The 18,453-nt window shown below is 40.5% G+C and overlaps 1 protein-coding gene across 5 annotated transcripts in view; it reads left to right on the top strand.

The window, feature by feature from the left end:
- Nucleotides 1–18,453, top strand: part of RAD18 (RAD18 E3 ubiquitin protein ligase) — a 130,231-nt gene that overhangs the window by 23,839 nt on the left and 87,939 nt on the right. For 4 of the 5 annotated variants that reach the window (XR_013346690.1, XM_077822454.1, XM_077822453.1 and 1 more), the window contains exons 5-7: nucleotides 1,763–2,121; nucleotides 4,233–4,332; nucleotides 12,193–12,377. Coding sequence is in view for 4 of the 5 variants with exons in the window: in XM_077822454.1 (XP_077678580.1) it covers nucleotides 1,763–2,121; nucleotides 4,233–4,332; nucleotides 12,193–12,377 (644 nt within the window). In the remaining variant the exon portion in view is untranslated. The remainder of the gene's footprint in view (nucleotides 1–1,762; nucleotides 2,122–4,232; nucleotides 4,333–12,192; nucleotides 12,378–18,453) is intronic. The other variant, XM_077822455.1, reaches the window with a different exon arrangement.

The raw sequence follows: 18,453 nt of genomic DNA, 5'->3' as shown, positions 1-18,453 counted from the left end.
AGCTATGAGGCAGCTGATAAATTAGAAGCACTCCAAAGCCATTCTCCTTCTGGAAAAGAATGATCATTCCATCTCTCTTCACATCCATATTCCCACCTCCTAACTTCTTGGCAACCAAGAAGGTAAGAGGATGTGGGTGTAGGTGTAGGACAGAGGTGATCAAACTACGGCCTGCTGGAGGCTTGCCCGTGGCCCCTCCCCCATTGTTTCCCCTCCCCCGTAGTTAAGCCGCTGCGAACTCCTGCCGCTCTGAGCGGCATGGTAAAGGGGGGGTGGTGGCAGCACGCGTGCGGCAGTGGGGAGGTTGGGTAGGAGGTCCAGGGAGCAGTTGGGGCAGTGGGTCTGGGGAGGCAGTTGGGGCAGGGGGTGGTTGGATGGGGTGGAGGTTCTGGGGCAGTCAGGGGTCGGGGAACAGGGTGGGTTGGATAGGGCGTGGGAGTCCTGGGGGGCCTGTCAGGGGTGGGGGTGTGGATAGGTCGGGGCAGTTAGGGGAGTGGAAGATGGGGGGTTGGATGGGGGTGGGATCTGGGGGGGTGGTTTTGGGTGGGGGTCCCAGGAGGGGCAGTCAGGGGACAAGGAGCAGGTGGGGGGTTCTGAGGGGGGGCAGTCAAGAGGCGGGAAGTGGGGGTGGGCAAATAGGGGGCAGGGGCCAGGCTGTTTTGGGGGCACAGCCTTCCCTACCCGGCCCTCCATACAGTTTCTCATCCCGATGTGGCCCTCGGGCCAAAAAGTTTGCCCACACCTGGTGTAGGGGGGTAGGTATGTGTCTGCACTACACCTTGTCTTCCTTCAGTTGCAAAATATATACTTGTGTCCACTACTCTGAATTTCTTTAGCCTCAACTGATGAGTTATTGTGTACAAGTAGCACCAGTGCCTGCCTCTGCTACTATTCAAAGCTTTCCCAATCTTGAACAGAATGAAATTGACCTGATTCCTGTTAGTTTCACTGTTGCCTTTAGGGGGTAATTTTTATATTGCCCCTCTCTAAGAAGTGCAGCACAAAAACAAGCAGCTCTGAGATGGTGGTAGGGGCCAGTGAGACCCTTGATATAACGTGAAACAGCCCTGTGGATTACCGCAGCCTGTTCGCAACTTCCTATGCTCAGAGTGCCACCCAGAATTCCAGCAGTGTTGTGTGTTGTAGACACACTCCTAACATGTCCCTCAACCCCCTGTGTTGGGGCTTGAAGTGCGGTGGCCTCATTGGGCAATACAAGCTGCCTTGTGCAGACCTGTGCCAGGAAGAAGTTTCCCAAGGCCAGCTCTGGAGCTGTAATGGACATTTTAGGTTTCTTCAGCAGCATGAAAGCCCTATACTAGCAAGGAGAGTCTTTCCCAGGGTTCTTTAACAGTTTTCACTTAAGCCTTTTCATTGTGCTTTAGCTGCCACAGGGAATTCTGAGCTGCCACAGAGGCACTAGCTCTGTCTGTAGATTTAGGAAGGTAGCACTGTGGTTACACTTGATTAATGTTTAGTAAGTTCTCTTTGCTGGAAGAGATAGACACTTCTTATTTGTAATGAATTCTTTGATTCTTCAGAACCCTTGAATGCTTCCTATTTTACATGAGGAGGTGCATTTCTCAAGCTGTGCCTTGTTAACAGGCAGGTGAATGACAAAGAATTGGAACTAGAGCTTAGGAAGCTTGCCCTATTCTCTTCACTCCCTGTTTTTTTCCCAAAGAAGGGTAGAGTGAAGCCTATCAGTGGGACACAATGCTATGTTTATCTAATTATATGTTTCCCTTTTGGATATTTCTAGGCAGCAACTGTTCGAGTTGGTCTTGGATTCACCACCAGTTTCTCCTTCAACAAACTATACCAAATATTCTGCTGGCAAAGGTCATGCTGCGGGTTCCGTGGTGGGTTCAGTATTAAAACAAGACAAACAACTTATAGACCATTTCTTGATAAAGGAAAACACTCAGACCCCTAAAAGGAGATCTGTAGCTGCTGAGGTGGAATATAAAGGTTGCAACAACGAACAAGAAAGAGATAATAGACGTTGTAGTTCTGCAGAGACTCATGATGTGGTCAGTGAAGGGATGGCAGCCACAAGTCCCGAAGGCATGAGAAATCTTGAGAAACCCTCTACATCTGTAATGAAAGTAATTACAAAAGGTGAGTTGCCTGTGTTGTCTCTCATTCCATGCTTCAGTTTGCTGTATTCACTAAAATCTTCTACCCTGTTTGTTGCCAATATCAGATATATGCTGCATGCCTTAATTAATTTTTATTAATTAATTAAAATGCTTAATTAATCTTTCTGTATTACTTTGAGATGAAAGGTACATTTACATTCTGCTATATTTAACTGGATGTGCTTCATCCAGAGGGCTGTATTATGGGGACATCTTTGGGTTTGTTTACATTGCAAGTAAAAACCCATGGCTGGCCCATGCCAGCTGACTCAGGCTTGTAGGACTTGGGCTAAGGGGCTGCTTAATTGCACTGTACACATTCAGGCTTAGACAGGAGTCTGGGCTCTGCAGCCAGAACCCAAACATCTATGCCACAATTAAACATGCCGTTAGTCTGAACCCCATGAGTCCAAGTCAGCTGGCACAGGACAGCTCCGGGTGTATAACTGCAGTGTGGACATACCCTTTGAGGGTACTGAATGGTATTGGCGGCTGCTGCTTAATCAGGATGATGTTGCATTAAAAACATACTTCATGGGGGGACTTGGCCCTGCGCCAAATGATTACAATGTAATTCAACTTTGAGAAAGTTATTAGTAAAAACAAAGGCTTTTTTCTCTCGCCAGCATCTACTGAGCCTAAAGTTGTTACAAAGGAGACTATTATTTCTGATGCCGTGTTGGGAGTTGAACCATAAATCTCAGATACAATAATATGCTGTGTAGAATTAGTTTATTGTACTTCTGTCTTGGCTAAGGTATTTCTGATTTGAAATACCGATTCAGGAGCCAGTGGGTACTACCAAAAGTGTGATCACACAACTATCTTTTAGAGTGAGCTTTGTTAGTCTGTATCAGCAAAAAGGAGGAGTACTTGTGGCACCTTAGAGACTAACAAATTTATTTGGGCATAAGCTTTCGTGGGCTAAAACCCACAAAAGCTTATGCCCAAATAAATTTGTTAGTCTCTAAGGTGCCACAAGTACTCCTCGTTCTTTTTACAATTATCTTTGAGTTTCACAAGGTTTTTGCAAATGTGTTATTTGAAGTCTCATACAGCATCAAATTTCTTTACAAGAAACAGTATTACAGGGACATCAAGAATTAATTTTTCTTGTTTAAAACTGACCCTTTTCGTATTAGCACAGTGATGATGATTGAAGAATCTCACTCTCAAATTATGCCTTAAAAATTACTGAGTAGTGGGGTTTTATACAAAGTGATTGACCACGTAAGGGCAAGCATATTAAAAGAATAAAAGGATTTAGCAATATCTTTGTGGATCTCACGGTAACTTTTTACAAATATATGCTTGGGGGAACATAAACACATGAGTTCATTTAAGATGATCTCTGCTGTAGGTGGAGGGGGGAGCATGTCTTACTGGCAGAGCAGGAGATTTTGGATCAGTTCTGGGTTATGCTATGACTAAGTCACATAACCTCTCTCTGCCTCAGTTACCCCTATGAAAAATGAGGTTAATACTTGTCTTCGTCACAGGGCTCCTGTAAGGCACAGTTAATGAATGAATATGTGAAAGTAGTCCTTTTGAAATCCTTGGATTAAGGAAGTGCTACATGAGTATGAAGTATTAGCATAATTTATTATTAATCAGAATTTAAGAACAATTTCCTTACTGGGAGTTGAAATAATTCAAACTAAGTAAACTCACAGTTATGCACAATTCCAGTGGCATAGAAGCCCAAATATTGTTACTCCTATATTTGCAGCATTCATTAGCTAGTACCTTATAGCAAACAAACGAAACATATAAGCTCTGCCAGGGTAGAAGATTCTGCTCAAAATATTGAAAAAGGTAGGAATAAATGTTTTAGAAATAGAAGTGATTACTTTTTTAGTATTTGTCTGGGTGGATGTGCCAAATTTCTAAAAAGAAAAACTAGAATTCTGTGTTTGATTCTCACGAAAGCTTATGCTCAAATAAATTGGTTAGTCTCTAAGGTGCTACAAGTACTCCTTTTCTTTTTTCGTAAATAACAATTGTATTTTTCATATGAAAATATTTGGCTTTGCTGTAAGTAATGAACAAGCTTTTAAAAACACATCAAGTTGCCCTTTATTTTATTTTCAGTAGATTGTCCTGTGTGTGAGGTTGCTATTCCAGAGCAGTATATAAACAGACACTTAGATAGTTGTTTGACAAGAGATGAGAAGAAGGACGGCCTCAGAAGGTAAGAAACTTAAATGTAAGAACTGGTATGTGAATTTGACCAGTTGCTGCTACTTTTGGAGTGAGAAGCTTGCAGTGATATATTATAATAGTGAACTGTCTTCTTGCTTCTCTGTTACGTGCTATGGACATAGAAGTTGCTATGTAAATAACGGTGGTGGTGGTTTTCTTCTCTCAACATGATACATTCAGCACCAGTCTTATTTCTTTTCTTGTAATTGAGTCAAACTTTTATACTGGTAGGAAATTTGGTTAAATTTTATAGGTTTTATGTTGAGTTTAGTCTTGTACGTTAGTGTCTCTGTAGTTCTGGTCATTGAAATTCTATCTAGATGGGTTTTCTTTTCATTTTTCAATGGATGAGAAGGGGCCCTTACTTCAAATTTTCCTCTTTAAAGCTCTGATATTGAGCCAAAAAGCAGGTGTTCCACAAGCTCTCAAGTTAAAAGGTAAAATGTACAATCTCCTGCTTTCAGGGGAGGGGTCTCAACTGGATTGGGCGCAGCTTGCTCTTTAAAGTCCTGATACTGCAAAGACTTGTGTACATGCTTTATTTTATGCATGCATCCCAGGGCCAGTGTTCTGTTACAAGTACCCTCCTAATGATGTCCCACTTTTGCCCTCTTCACATCAGTGATGTGGAGTCTTCTCCCTCATTGTTGTCAATTATCTAAACTGAGCAGGAATATTATCTTCCACTGTTACAGATCATTGAGCCATGCAGAAATTTCTCTGCATGCACCTCTGACATTCCAATTGTATTTCCAGAGTCCTCTGACCCCTCTCCACTTCCTCTTGCTGAGTCCTGTGCTGTGACAGTTTTCCAACCATAGAATGCTATGTATGGTGTTAGGATATAGATATTCAGGCCTGTCTGCAAAGGCCTGTACTTTAAGAATTTAGGTGTATTCTTATCACTTGGCTAGTTAGAGGTATAAAAGAAAGAATCAAAATCACTGTCTGCCAGTGTAAGGTCCTTCTCTTACTGTGACAGTCTGAGGCCCTGTTCTTAGGCTAAGGCCTTTGGCTAAGCAACAGAGGCAGCCATAAGCTGGGAAGCGACCAGTCACGTCCTCACATTCCAAACTAGTCACATTGAAAGAAGGTGCTTTTGGGCTGTTAGGAATACACTCCTGTCCTGATAATGCCTGTCACCTCCAGAGAAAGGGAAAAAGGAAACTTAGTTTGATAGCATCCTGTCTGGCAAGAACTCACTTATCAATAGCTGGGGTGTGAAATCCTCACTTCTGTATTGTTTTGTCATTATAGTTCCCACTTTGCTATTGTTTGTCTGTATAATCTCTGTCTGGTTCTGTGATTGTTTCTGTCTGCTGTATAATTAATTTTGCTGGTGTAAACTAATTAAGGTGGTGGGATATAATTGGTTACATAATCATGTTACAATATGTTAGGATTGGTTAGTTAAATTTCAGGAAAATGATTGGTTAAGGTATAGCTAAGCAGAACTCAAGTTTTACTATATAGTCTGCAGTCAATCAGGGAGTGGGTGGCTGGGTGTGGAGTGGGGAAATTGGAATTATGTTTGGCTAAGGGCAGGAATGGGAACAGGGACACAGGTGTAAGGCTCTGTGGTTTCAGAGCTGGGAAGGGGGACACTAAGGAAGGAAACTGGAATCATGCTTGCTGGAAGTTCATCCCAATAAACATCGAATTGCTTGCACCTTTGGACTTCGGGTATTGTTGCTCTCTGTTCATGCGAGAAGGACCAGGGAAGTAAGCGGGTGAAGGAATAAGCCCCTAACATATGGCTCCCTCCAGAGACATCTTCAAACAGTGCCTTGTTTTTGCCAGAAGCAAGTTGCTAGAGGACAATACAAGTGCTTTCTCCCATCCAATTTCTGAGCACTGTTTCTAGACCTTGCTGGCCCAGGATCGAACACTGGATCTCTGACACATGCTGTTGTGCCAGTACTGAAAGTGATTTTATGTCTGCTTTATTCAGTGCAGGTTTAAACTTGTTTTCTGCATTCTCATGCTTTCTATAGCAAAATCTGCAAGCTGAAGTGTTTGCAAGTGAATAATGGCATTAAAACGTTGGAATTGAGTTGAAAGACTTTGTGCTCTATTCTGCTGCTCAGTGAGATTATCGCTGTTTTCTCGTGCCTTCTTTGACAAATGAGAAAATGGGCTAAATTTTCGTTTTGTTTGCTAGATCCAAGATTTTAAATACAGAACTCTTGTGGTTTTCAAGAGAACAGCTAATTGTGTACGTTAGTGTGGCCATTGCTGTCAAGAAGACAATGACAAACAATCGTAACCAGTCTTATTGCCACAGGAGTGTACTGTGCAGCTCCAAACAGGTGCTAACATCTTATTGTTTTGACAGGTTGTTGACCTTTAGCTAATTCTTTATTAGTTGCAGTTGTTAAGTGCTCATGGCAAGTACATGGTTGAAACACACTTTCCCTTTAGAATATAAAGAATTTACACTTTTTTGTATAATTTGGTTTATTTTCATCTAGACTTCTCAGAGTTTAAAAAGGTGTCCCAGAAGGTATTTGTCATGATGGATTAGTTCCTGTGGAATTAGGCATGAATTTTGAAATATTTTTATTTTTTGCCATAACACTTTTTTAGATTTCTGTAGCACTTCGTATGTTTTTAGTTCCTCTCTGAGAAATTTGCTCAGTTTCTGCTTGTCCTTAATTTAAGGACATATTGAATGCTGTATTAAGAAGTGTCTCATATTTCAGTGAGGCTAGTTATTTAGTTCCAAATTGCACACAGGAGATCAATAATTATAGATAAGTATGACTTTAGAAATTTAGAATTTTTTTTAAACAAAACATCTGTAGAGATCCAACATTCCAGTGGAATAGCTGGCATTATCAGGCAGCTGTCTTTGGCCCCATGCTGTTCTCAGTCCACTACATCATGCAGCCTGTACGTTACAATAGGTGTTAAACTTTTGCAGAGCTTTGAAAAGTTTTAATTCAATAAAAAGTTTGTTCCCCAATAGAAACTTAAACAGCTCTCTTTTCTTGAAAGTAATTGGGAGGAAATGCATCTTTTTGCCAGATGTGCTACAGTGATTACAAGAGATTAAAGTAAAGTAGAAAGCTGTTATATTATGTCTAATGTAGAGAGCCATACTTAAATTTCTGCAAGGGGGTTGTATTCTGCTTCAGAAAAGAAAAGTATCTGCAACTGTTGGTTTTTTTTCAGAGTGGTAGCTGTGTTAGTCTGTATCCGCAAAAAAACCCGAGGCGTACTTGTGGCACCTTAGAGACTAACAAATTTATTTGGGCATAAGCTTTCGTGGGCTAAAACCCACTTACAGACAGCCCCCCAACCTGACGCAAATACTCATCAGCAACGACGCAACAAAAACACTAACCCAGGAACCTATCCTTGCAACAAAGCCCGTTGCCAACTCTGTCCACATATCTATTCAAGGGACACCATACAGGACCTAATCACATCAGCCACACTATCAGAGGCTCGTTCACCTGCACATCTACCAATGTGTGATGTGCCAGCAATGCCCCTCTGCCATGTACATTGGCCAAACCGGACAATCTCTCTGAAAAAGAATAAATGGACACAAATCAGACCTCAAGAATTATAACATTGAAAAACCAGTCGGAGAACACTTCAACCTCCCTGGTCACTCAATTTCAGACTGAAAAGTCGCAATTCTCCAACAAAAGAACTTCAAAACAGACTCCGAGAAACTGCAGAATTGGAATTAATTTGCAAACTGGACACCATTAACTTAGGCTTGAATAAAGACTGGAAGTGGAAGGGTCATTACACAAAGTAAAAACTATTTCCCCATGAAGAAAAGGAGTACTTGTGGCACCTTAGACTAACCAATTTATTTGAGCATAAGCTTTCGTGAGCTACAGCTCACTTCATCGGATGCATACTGTGGAAAGTGTAGAAGATCTTATTATATACACACAAAGCATGAAAAAATACCTCCTCCCACCCCACTCTCCTGCTGGTAATAGCTTATCTAAAGTGATCACTCTCCTTACAATGTGTATGATAATCAAGCTGGGCCATTTCCAACACAAATCCAGGTTTCCTCCCCCCTCCCCACAAACTCACTCTCCTGCTGGTAATAGCTTATCCAAAGTGACCACTCTCCTTACATTGTGTATGATGATCAAGGTGGGCCATTTCCAGCACAAATCCAGGGTTTAACAAGAATGTCTGGGGGGAGGCGGGGGAAGGAAAAAACAAGGTGAAATAGGCTACCTTGCATAATGACTAAGCCACTCCCAGTCTCTCTTCAAGCCAAATTTAATTGTATCCAATTTGTAAATGAATTCCAATTCAGCAGTTTCTCGCTGGAGTCTGGATTTGAAGTTTTTTTGTTGTAAAATAGCGACTTTCATGTCTGTAATCGCGTGACCAGAGAGATTGAAGTGTTCTCCGACTGGTTTATGAATGTTATAATTCTTGACATCTGATTTGTGTCCATTTATTCTTTTACGTAGAGACTGTCCAGTTTGACCAATGTACATGGCAGAGGGGCATTGCTGGCACATGATGGCATATATCACATTGGTGGATGTGCAGGTGAACGAGCCTCTGATAGTGTGGCTGATGTTATTAGGCCCTGTGATGGTGTCCCCTGAATAGATATGTGGGCACAGTTGGCAACGGGCTTTGTTGCACGGATAGGTTTCTGGGTTAGTGGTTCTGTTGTGTGGTATGTGGTTGCTGGTGAGTATTTGCTTCAGGTTGGGGGGTTGTCTGTAGGCAAGGACTGGCCTGTCTCCAAGATTTGTGAGTGTGTTGGGCCATCCTTCAGGATAGGTGGTAGATCCTTAGTAATGCATTGGAGGGGTTTTAGTTGGGGGCTGAAGGTGACAGCTAGTGGCGTTCTGTTGTTTTCTTTGTTAGGCCTGTCCTGTAGTAGGTGACTTCTGGGAACTCTTCTGGCTCTATCAATCTGTTTCTTCACTTCCGCAGGTGGGTATTGTAGTTGTAAGAATGCTTGATAGAGATCTTGTAGGTGTCTGTCTCTGTCTGAGGGGTTGGAGCAAATGCGGTTGTATCGCAGAGCTTGGCTGTAGACGATGGATCGCGTGGTGTGGTCGGAGTGAAAGCTGGAGGCATGTAGGTAGGAATAGCGGTCAGTAGGTTTCCGGTATAGGGTGGTGTTTATGTGACCATTGTTTATTAGCACTGTAGTGTCCAGGAAGTGGATCTCTTGTGTGGACTGGACCAGGCTGAGGTTGATGGTGGGATGGAAGTTGTTGAAATCATGGTGGAATTCCTCAAGGGCTTCTTTTCTATGGGTCCAGATGATGAAGATGTCATCAATATAGTGCAAGTAGAGTAGGGGCATTAGGGGACGAGAGCTGAGGAAGCGTTGTTCTAAATCAGCCATAAAAATGTTGGCATACTGTGGGGCCATGCGGGTACCCCTAGCAGTGCCGCTGATCTGAAGGTATACATTGTCCCCAAGTGTAAAATAGTTATGGGTAAGGACAAAGTCACAAAATTCAGCCACCAGGTTAGCCGTGACATTATTGGGGATAGTGTTCTTAACGGCTTGTAGTCCATCTTTGCGTGGAATGTTGGTGTAGAGGGCTTCTACATCCATAGTGGCCAGGATGGTGTTATCAGGAAGATCACCGATGGATTGTAGTTTCCTCAGGAAGTCAGTGGTATCTCGAAGGTAGCTGGGAGTGCTGGTAGCGTAGGGCCTGAGGAGGGAGTCTACATAGCCAGACAATCCTGCTGTCAGAGTGCCAATGCCTGAGATGATGGGGTGCCCAGGATTTCCAGGTTTATGGATCTTGGGTAGCAGATAGAATATCCCAGGTCGGGGTTCCAGGGGTGTGTCTGTGCGGATTTGATCTTGTGCTTTTTCAGGGAGTTTCTTGAGCAAATGCTGTAGTTGCTTTTGGTAACTCTCAGTGGGATCAGAGGGTAATGGCTTGTAGAAAGTGGTGTTGGAGAGCTGCCGAGCAGCCTCTTGTTCATATTCCGACCTATTCATGATGACAACAGCACCTCCTTTGTCAGCCTTTTTGATTATGATGTCAGAGTTGTTTCTAAGGCTGTGGATGGCATTGTGTTCCGCACGGCTGAGGTTATGGGGCAAGTGATGCTGCTTTTCCACAATTTCAGCCCGTGCACGTCGGTGGAAGCACTCTATGTAGAAGTCCAGTCTGCTGTTTCGACCTTCAGGAGGAGTCCACGTAGAATCCTTCTTTTTGTAGTGTTGGTAGGGAGGTCTCTGTGGATTAGTATGTTGTTCAGAGGTATGTTGGAAATATTCCTTGAGTCGGAGACATCGAAACCTGGATTTGTGTTGGAAATGGCCCAGCTTGATTATCATACACATTGTAAGGAGAGTGATCACTTTAGATAAGCTATTACCAGCAGGAGAGTGGGGTGGGAGGAGGTATTTTTTTCATGCTTTGTGTGTATATAATAAGATCTTCTACACTTTCCACAGTATGCATCCAATGAAGTGAGCTGTAGCTCACGAAAGCTTATGCTCAAATAAATTGGTTAGTCTCTAAAGTGCCACAAGTACTCCTTTTCTTTTTGCGAATACAGACTAACAAGGCTGTTACTCTGAAACCTATTTCCCCATGCTAATTTTTTCCCCCTGCTGTTACTCACACCTTTCTTGTCAACTGTTTGAAATGGGCCATCCTGATTATCACTACAAAAGGTTTTTTTCCCCTGCTGATAATAGCCCACCTTAACTGATTGGTCTTGTTACAGTTGGTGTGGCAACACCCATTTTTTTTCATGTTCTCTGTGTATCTATATCTTCCTACTGTATTTTCCACTGCACTGATGAAGTGGGATTTAGCCCATGAAAGCTTTGCCCAAATAAATTCGTTAGTCTCTAAGGTGCCACAAGTACTCCTCGTCTTTTTTGTTCTTTTCTTGTATCAGTAGCACAAGATTATTTAAATTGAAGATTAGCTAGGAATTAGTATGGGTCACTAGCCAAATCTAATCAGCTCAGATACAAATTTCACCATTAAGGTGACCTGAGCATACGTTTGCAGTTTTATGCATTCTCTGTCTCCAAGATTATGAGTAGAGAGAATGTTACGCTCATTCAAAAATGTAAATGTTTCACTGAGCCTTCCAATTTCTACTATTTCCTGTAATTAAGCCATTTCCCCTGTGCTACAGCAGAATGGATGTCTTCACATTCTTATTTCACACTAAGCAATGTCAGGAAGTGGAGTTCTTTGTAGGAGGTAATTAATTGGGATAGCACTATTAATTTTCTTAATATAATTTGGCACCTACAAATTTGCTTTCAGGATAGTTATTTGATGGTTTTTTCCTTGGAGTATTTCTTTCAGGAAACTGGAAAGTTTTCTAACACAAATCTATGTTGTGACCTTTTAAAATCTCAGTAACTATGCAATTAAGGCGCAGCTAGCATTTGGATGGAATACCTAGGAGCTGAATTCCCTCTAAGTCCATGCTGAACTTAGGCCTCAGGGTAGCAGCTGATATGAATTTGAAGTCTTCACCCATTATAGCTATTAAAGATTCTGTGGTGCTTGTTACAAGAGATGGAGGTGTTCACCCCAATTTCCTGAGTAAATTTAAACTAGAGTAAGTGCATTCTGTATATTTAAAATCCCCCCTCTTGCCCCCCCCCCCAGCTTTAGATGGGTAAGGTGTTCTCACTTCGTAGGGATGTTACTGTCGGTACTGCATTGCACCCTAGAGGTAGCAATATTTCAATAGTGGGTCATATGATTCTTATACGTGTTACATGTAAAGTGCTTTGAGATCCTTCTGGATGAAAAGCACTATAGAACTGTAAGTCATTGCTTGGTTTCCTGCTATACAAGACAGAATTTCTTGGTTTTTCATTGGTTTACTTTTTCTCCTGCAGTTCTGGTCACAAAAGGAAGTGCCTGCCTAAAGTCGTTTACAACTTACTTTCTGACCGTGATCTGAAGAAGAAGCTAAAGGAACATGGGCTGTCTAGCCAAGGAACGAGGCAACAGCTTATTAAAAGACATCAAGAATTTGTGCATATGCATAATGCTCAATGTGATTCTTTAAATCCCAAATCAGGTAGGATGGCAAAGCTATGATGTTTTCACCTAGAGTTCCTAATACATTTTAAGAAATTCTCTCTTTCTCTATCCTGTGAGAAACTGAATTAGCTTTCAGAGTAGGAGCAAGACCGTTTGGGTCCTTGTGGAATAACATGGGGATTTGGAGAATTTGCATTAATCATATAAAAAGTGACCTATGAAGCTAACATTGCAAAATTAGTTGACACACATACTGGGAGAGCATCCAGCACAAACAATTTGTAACTTAACTTTATTAAAAAAATGCCTCTTCTTTTCCACTGACACTTCCTAGTTTGCTCAATGAATTCCAAAATGTTTTGTGGCACTACTGGTACTGCACATGAATAATGATGTTGGGGTGTCTCCAGATTAACTCTTTGGGTCATCACTAGCAAGCTAGGAAATATCAGAGGGTTTTAAGAATGCCAGTGGGAAAGGATTAATAATTATTTCTGTGTTGAATTTCTCTCATCTTGTTCAGTGGGGCATTCTGTATATATTGTTGGGTTTAATTTCAATTTTAGACTTATAAAGAGGAGATGATGTGAAGTGTGTGAAATTACTGAGTAAGAAAGTGCATTGCTATGGAGAATTTTTCCATCAATATAGATATGTGGCTTTGCTGCAGTATAATTAACTGTAACCATAGATCTCTCTAAACAGTTTCCTTTGCTTTGTTCGGAAATGGAACTCGTTCTAACATCTAATGAAATTACAGGGTAAATTTATTCTTTAAGCAACAAACCACTGTTTGTCTGGTGTGGGTTGCATTCTCCTTAAATAGTGCCATGTGTGGGACATGAATGAAATGCATCCAAGCCTTCCAATCTCTACAAGGGCGTGTTGGCTCTCTTGGATTTCTTCTCGCTTTATAGGCAGCATGACCCTTGTTGTTTCTGTGTAGTGCATGTGAGTTAGAGGGAAGCAACTGTATCTGTTACATATACAAAACAATTGGCACAATGGTATAGAAAGAATTTAGTGTAGTTCAAGCCACAAAGGTAACTGTCAAAAATAATATCTTGATATAATTTATAAAAAGTTATGTCTTTTCCAAGACCGACTGTTTGCTGTCACACATTTAATTTCTGTTTTTATTATTATATTTGTGTTCCCCGGGGTTCTTTCAACCCAAAGCTCTTGGTAACTTACTCTGTGCCAGGTAACAAATCGGGGGAGACACGGCCGTCCGACCGATAGATGGCTAGCATAAACAGGACAACACAAGAGTGTTTTCACTTAAAGCTAAACTTTACTTAGTCCCAAGCACTTACATATGTCCGCAACAGGTTAGTAAAACACCCCCAATCCTCGATAATTACCAAAGCTGAGTGTAGCTCTCCAGTGGCACAGCGGCAGCCTGTCTGGATTGTCCCAAATCTGTAGTGAGGAAAGGACTGATGGTTAATTTATAATCTGATCTATTAGAAATGTCTGCCTTTTAATCAGCGAATACCTGTATCCCATACCACCTAAATACCTGGAAAAAATGTTGAACTCCAACCTAAGTTCTCGTGCAGAGATATAATGTGCACCAGAATAGAAACTGATGTAAAACTCTTTGCAGCAATATGTTTGTTACATTTGTGAATGAGTATCCAGATTGCATAGTTGGAATATTCTGATGGTGGGACCAGTCAGAAAACCAGAAATAATTCTTATATTTTTTAAAATAAAACAAGTAGGGGTAATACCATTATGCCTTCTTCTGTCTCGTTGTGGAAACACAATTATGGGACAAACTATTGAGCATGGGGAAACAAAATATTATACCAAAGAATACAACTTCATTTGTCTGATATGACTGTTTACATATCTCCATAAACGTGCATAGCAATTTCCAGTAGCTAAGTAACTATAACTAAATGCAAAGAATGATACGTAAGCCTTGAAGAGCTTGCTTGCAGTCTGAAGATAACAATAGATGCAACATAGGGCTTGTCTACACTGTGACGTTGACGAAATTTTGTCTTTCACGGTGTCATAAATATAGAGGGAAGGGTAACCACCTTTCTGCATACAGTGCTATAAAATCCCTCCTGGCCAGAGGCAAAACCCTTTCACCTGTAAAGGGTTAAGAAGCTAAGATAACCTCACTGGCACCTGACCAAAATGACCAATGAGGAGACAAGATACTTTCAAAGCTGCAGGGGGGGAATAAAGGGTTAGTCTGTCTGTGTGATGCTGTTGCCAGGAACAGATCAGGAATGCAGCCTCATAACTCCTTAAATTAGTAAGTAATCTAGCTAGAAATGCGTTAGATTTCATTTTCGTTTTGCTCTTTCCTTGTTCTTTGTTTAACATGCTTGGTGGTGGCAGCATACTGCTCAAAGACAAGGCAAAGTTTGTACCTTGGGGAAGTTTTTAACCTAAGCTGGTAAGAATAAGCTTAGGGGGTCTTTCATGTGGGTCCCCACATCTGTACCCTAGAGTTCAGAGTGGGGAAGGGACCTTGACACATGGGTTCTTAAAAAAGCTGACCCCACCCCGCGAAAGACAAAAGTTTTGTTGATGCAAGTGGCAGTGTGAATGTGGCTTTGTCGGCAGGAGCACTCTCCTACTAAGCTAACGCCACTTGTGGGCTGGAAGTATTTTGTCAACATAAGCGCTGACAAAATACCTACAGAGAGCGTTTACACATGCTGACTTTTAGCGACAAGGCTGTGTCGACACAGCCTTGTCGCTAAAAGCTGCTTAGTATAGACAAGCCCATAGCAATTTGAATCTATATAGTTGGGGCTACAGTGATGGTACTGTATGATTATGTTGGATTTTCAGATGCTTTTAGTAGGACAGGGAAAGTTCACGCACAATAGGGAGACTGTTCTAAGATGAACGGGCTGCTTGGAAGAAGGTGGGCATGGATGGGAACGGATAGATGAGATCGGGAAGTAACTTAGGTGGGTTAGGGAGTAGACAGAGATAAAGACAAGGGGTTGGAATTAAAGTTTCTGAAAGTGAGGAGAAGCTTTAATATATTGTGGAATTAAAAAGGGAAGCCAGTACAATGATTGGAGACAGTTTGATATAGTTAGAGATGAATGATGTTGGCAGCTGTGTTAATCCCTGTAGTAGCTTAAATGGAAGAGAGGCTACTTTTTTATTGCTGCTTTTTAGAATTGATTTATAATGGTTATCAGTGTAGTTTAAACCAGCTTTAATTTAATGACCAAATTTATTATTGGTGGTAGTGGGTTACAACTCGCTCTGAAGTGGGAACAATACTGAATGTGGCCTAATATCTTGTCTTGCTGACAGTTCAGGGCAACACAACACATAGCAAAACTTCTATTTTCATGCATACTTTTAATTCAGACTGACCCTGACCCTGTATCTGCAAAAAGAACAGGAGTACTTGTGGCACCTTAGAGACAGTCAGCTTTCATTTGAAACAAACAAACACAAAAATGGTAAGTGAAAACCCGAAGGAAAAGTCTTTTGCATAATGCTGTGCGGGAACAGATTCTCAGTGTACGGTAATGTGCTTAGGAGAGAGGAGCAGACAATGGTGGTAAAGAGGTAGTCATTCCTTAAAGAAAACACAATTATAAATTGGTTTGTTTACAAAACAACAAATGTGAAGGTGAAAATCCTTTATCTGTCTGCCATAAATCCACAACAGAATTATGGCTCTTTATTTAACTGTGGCATATATATTATTTTTTTGTGTAATGTAATTCCAGTATGCAAAGTTTTTAAAAACGCAGTTTTTTGAATTGCTTCTGAATAATTATTTTAAGGGTCTATGAAATGACTTTCTAGGAATATGATATTGCTCGGAAGAAACTGTAATCCCTGTTACTCAAGAGAAAGTTTGTGTATTCCTGAGCTGCATATACCATATTTTACATATTGAGAGACAGCTTTGCCTTCAGTTTAAGGTTACTGTTATGTATACATAATGAAATGCAAACAGTTTTAAAGGGAAAGTAGGTAGAGATATATACACATGTAATAATTCCTAGTCACTGATATGTACACCTACAAAGTAGCCTATTAAAAAGCATATGCTTTTTCCTCCTGAACAGCTATACTAGATTACTCAGCATGTTTATCAGGAAATCATGAGCCATAGCAGGTTTCTATCTTTTGTATGTAGTCACAAATTTTTTAATCTAGGTCACCTAGTGAAGGTAACTATATATATGTATATGTATATTTAGAAGCCATATGTCGCTGGTAGCAACAAATGAATGGTGTGCTTTAATTCTACAAAACGCTGGCTAGTGATCCTATAGAAGGAATACACACGTTAGATTTGGGAGCAGTAGTTGTTGTTGTTATTTAATATTTTATGTTGCCATAATTGCTAGAAGCCCAAAGCAGAATTGGCACACCAGTGTAGTAAGGCATTATATGAACACATACCTGCCCTGAATAGTTTACAAAATGTGTTACTTAAGAACATTTGTACTTGGGTTTTCTATACATCATTCCCCTGTTATATTTTAAAGCACTCTGTTCCCTATGCTGTTAATCACAGAGGAAAGTGTTTTGTATGTATAATCTTTTTAGATGTAATGCTTACAATAACTTTAGATTTGGGTAGTGGGTTAGCATTGTGCTTAGCACCCCCATGTAATAAATGTAATTTCAATCTGTAAAATGAAAACAAACAAACAAAAAAACATCATACCCCAGTAGAACCTCACTGGTGACTGGAAATCCTTTGCAAACTACTGAATTTTTCATATTCAGTTTTTAGTCCTGCAAAGAGATCCACCAACATGGATTCATATGCCTACACAGAGATCTATGGAAGTAAGGGAAGATCTTGCCTATTAAAGTAGATGAGACTCTGTATGGGGGCTGGATTAGCGTTAGGGTTTTTAGAGAGTAGGTCATGAGCGAAACAGTTCTACAAGTTTCCTTGAAGGGTCGACGGTGAATAGAATGTTGGGAAGAGAGATAAGTGCAGAAGGTTATGGCCTTCTCTTAAACTGTGAAGTAAGGCTTTTAAACTTCCCCCTTTATGGATCCTGTTTAGGTTCTGTTGTTTATCATCTTAGAGGGCAGATCTGTGTTGGTTACTAGGGGAGGAAGAACAGGAAAAGCAAAGTATAAGCTCCAGAGAGAGGGGGAGGTAAGCATTTTGGGGAAACCCATGTGCTGGAAATATTTATTTCCTCCTTAAATTTCACACATGTCCACCTGTATTTTCAAACAGGATCATCTTGTGTTTATGCACCACATGGTTTTGTGCATGCGTGTTTTAAAATATTGTGTAAAACTTATGCAATATTTTATGGTTTGCAATAATTAATAATTATTATTTGCAATTAAGTTATTTTATGGTTTGCAATTATTTTCACACTTCATTTTGAAAATTTGTTTAGTAAGTTTAGTCAATTGTAGATTCGTTCCATTAAAGAAATATAGATGCTGTTGTGTAGCTTATTTACTAAAGGAACAAAACTAAACTTAAATTTCTTGGACCTTGATTTTACGTAGTAACTTTTACATTGTAGAAGTTTCCTGGTGAAATGAAGTATGGTTTTTGTTTTCCTATTTGAAGAATGCATGTACTGGGGAATGGCTGAGTCTGTCTATAATCTTTTATCACCGTAGATTTGCTTTAAAACAAGAAAATATTAAAAAACAAAACAAAAAACCACTGCCCTTTGAGAATGCCATGAAATTTTTGTTTTGTAATAGTGTATTAAATAGTTGTGTGTTTTGCATTATTACTGGCCATTTCCTTGTCCCCCAAAATAAATCTACATAAACAGAATTCCAAGCTACGTAGTGTCTTCTGGATAATGTTAACCAGTAATGAATAACACAAGCACTTTCTATAAAAAAAGCGCCATTTACAGTTGGCTCTGCCAACTGCACTGTACAAATCCTTTTTATTACTTTAACTTTAATTGTCATACTGTACATCAAGAATAAATATTTGTAGGTAGTAATTTTTATAAGAAATCTAAACAAATATATATTCAGTTACAATACATAAACTTTCTCTTTCAGAATTTCATGTTTTAGCCTAGACTGCTATATTGCTACAAAACAACTGAGATCTAATAACCAGATGAGTACTGTAAGGTTTGATTGTGTTTTTTGGATGCATC

Source organism: Eretmochelys imbricata, chromosome 7 (genome assembly GCF_965152235.1).
Source record: "Eretmochelys imbricata isolate rEreImb1 chromosome 7, rEreImb1.hap1, whole genome shotgun sequence".
Taxonomy (NCBI): domain Eukaryota; kingdom Metazoa; phylum Chordata; order Testudines; family Cheloniidae; genus Eretmochelys; species Eretmochelys imbricata.
Note: the sequence above shows the minus strand (reverse complement) of the source record. Positions and strands in the feature narration are given on the sequence as shown.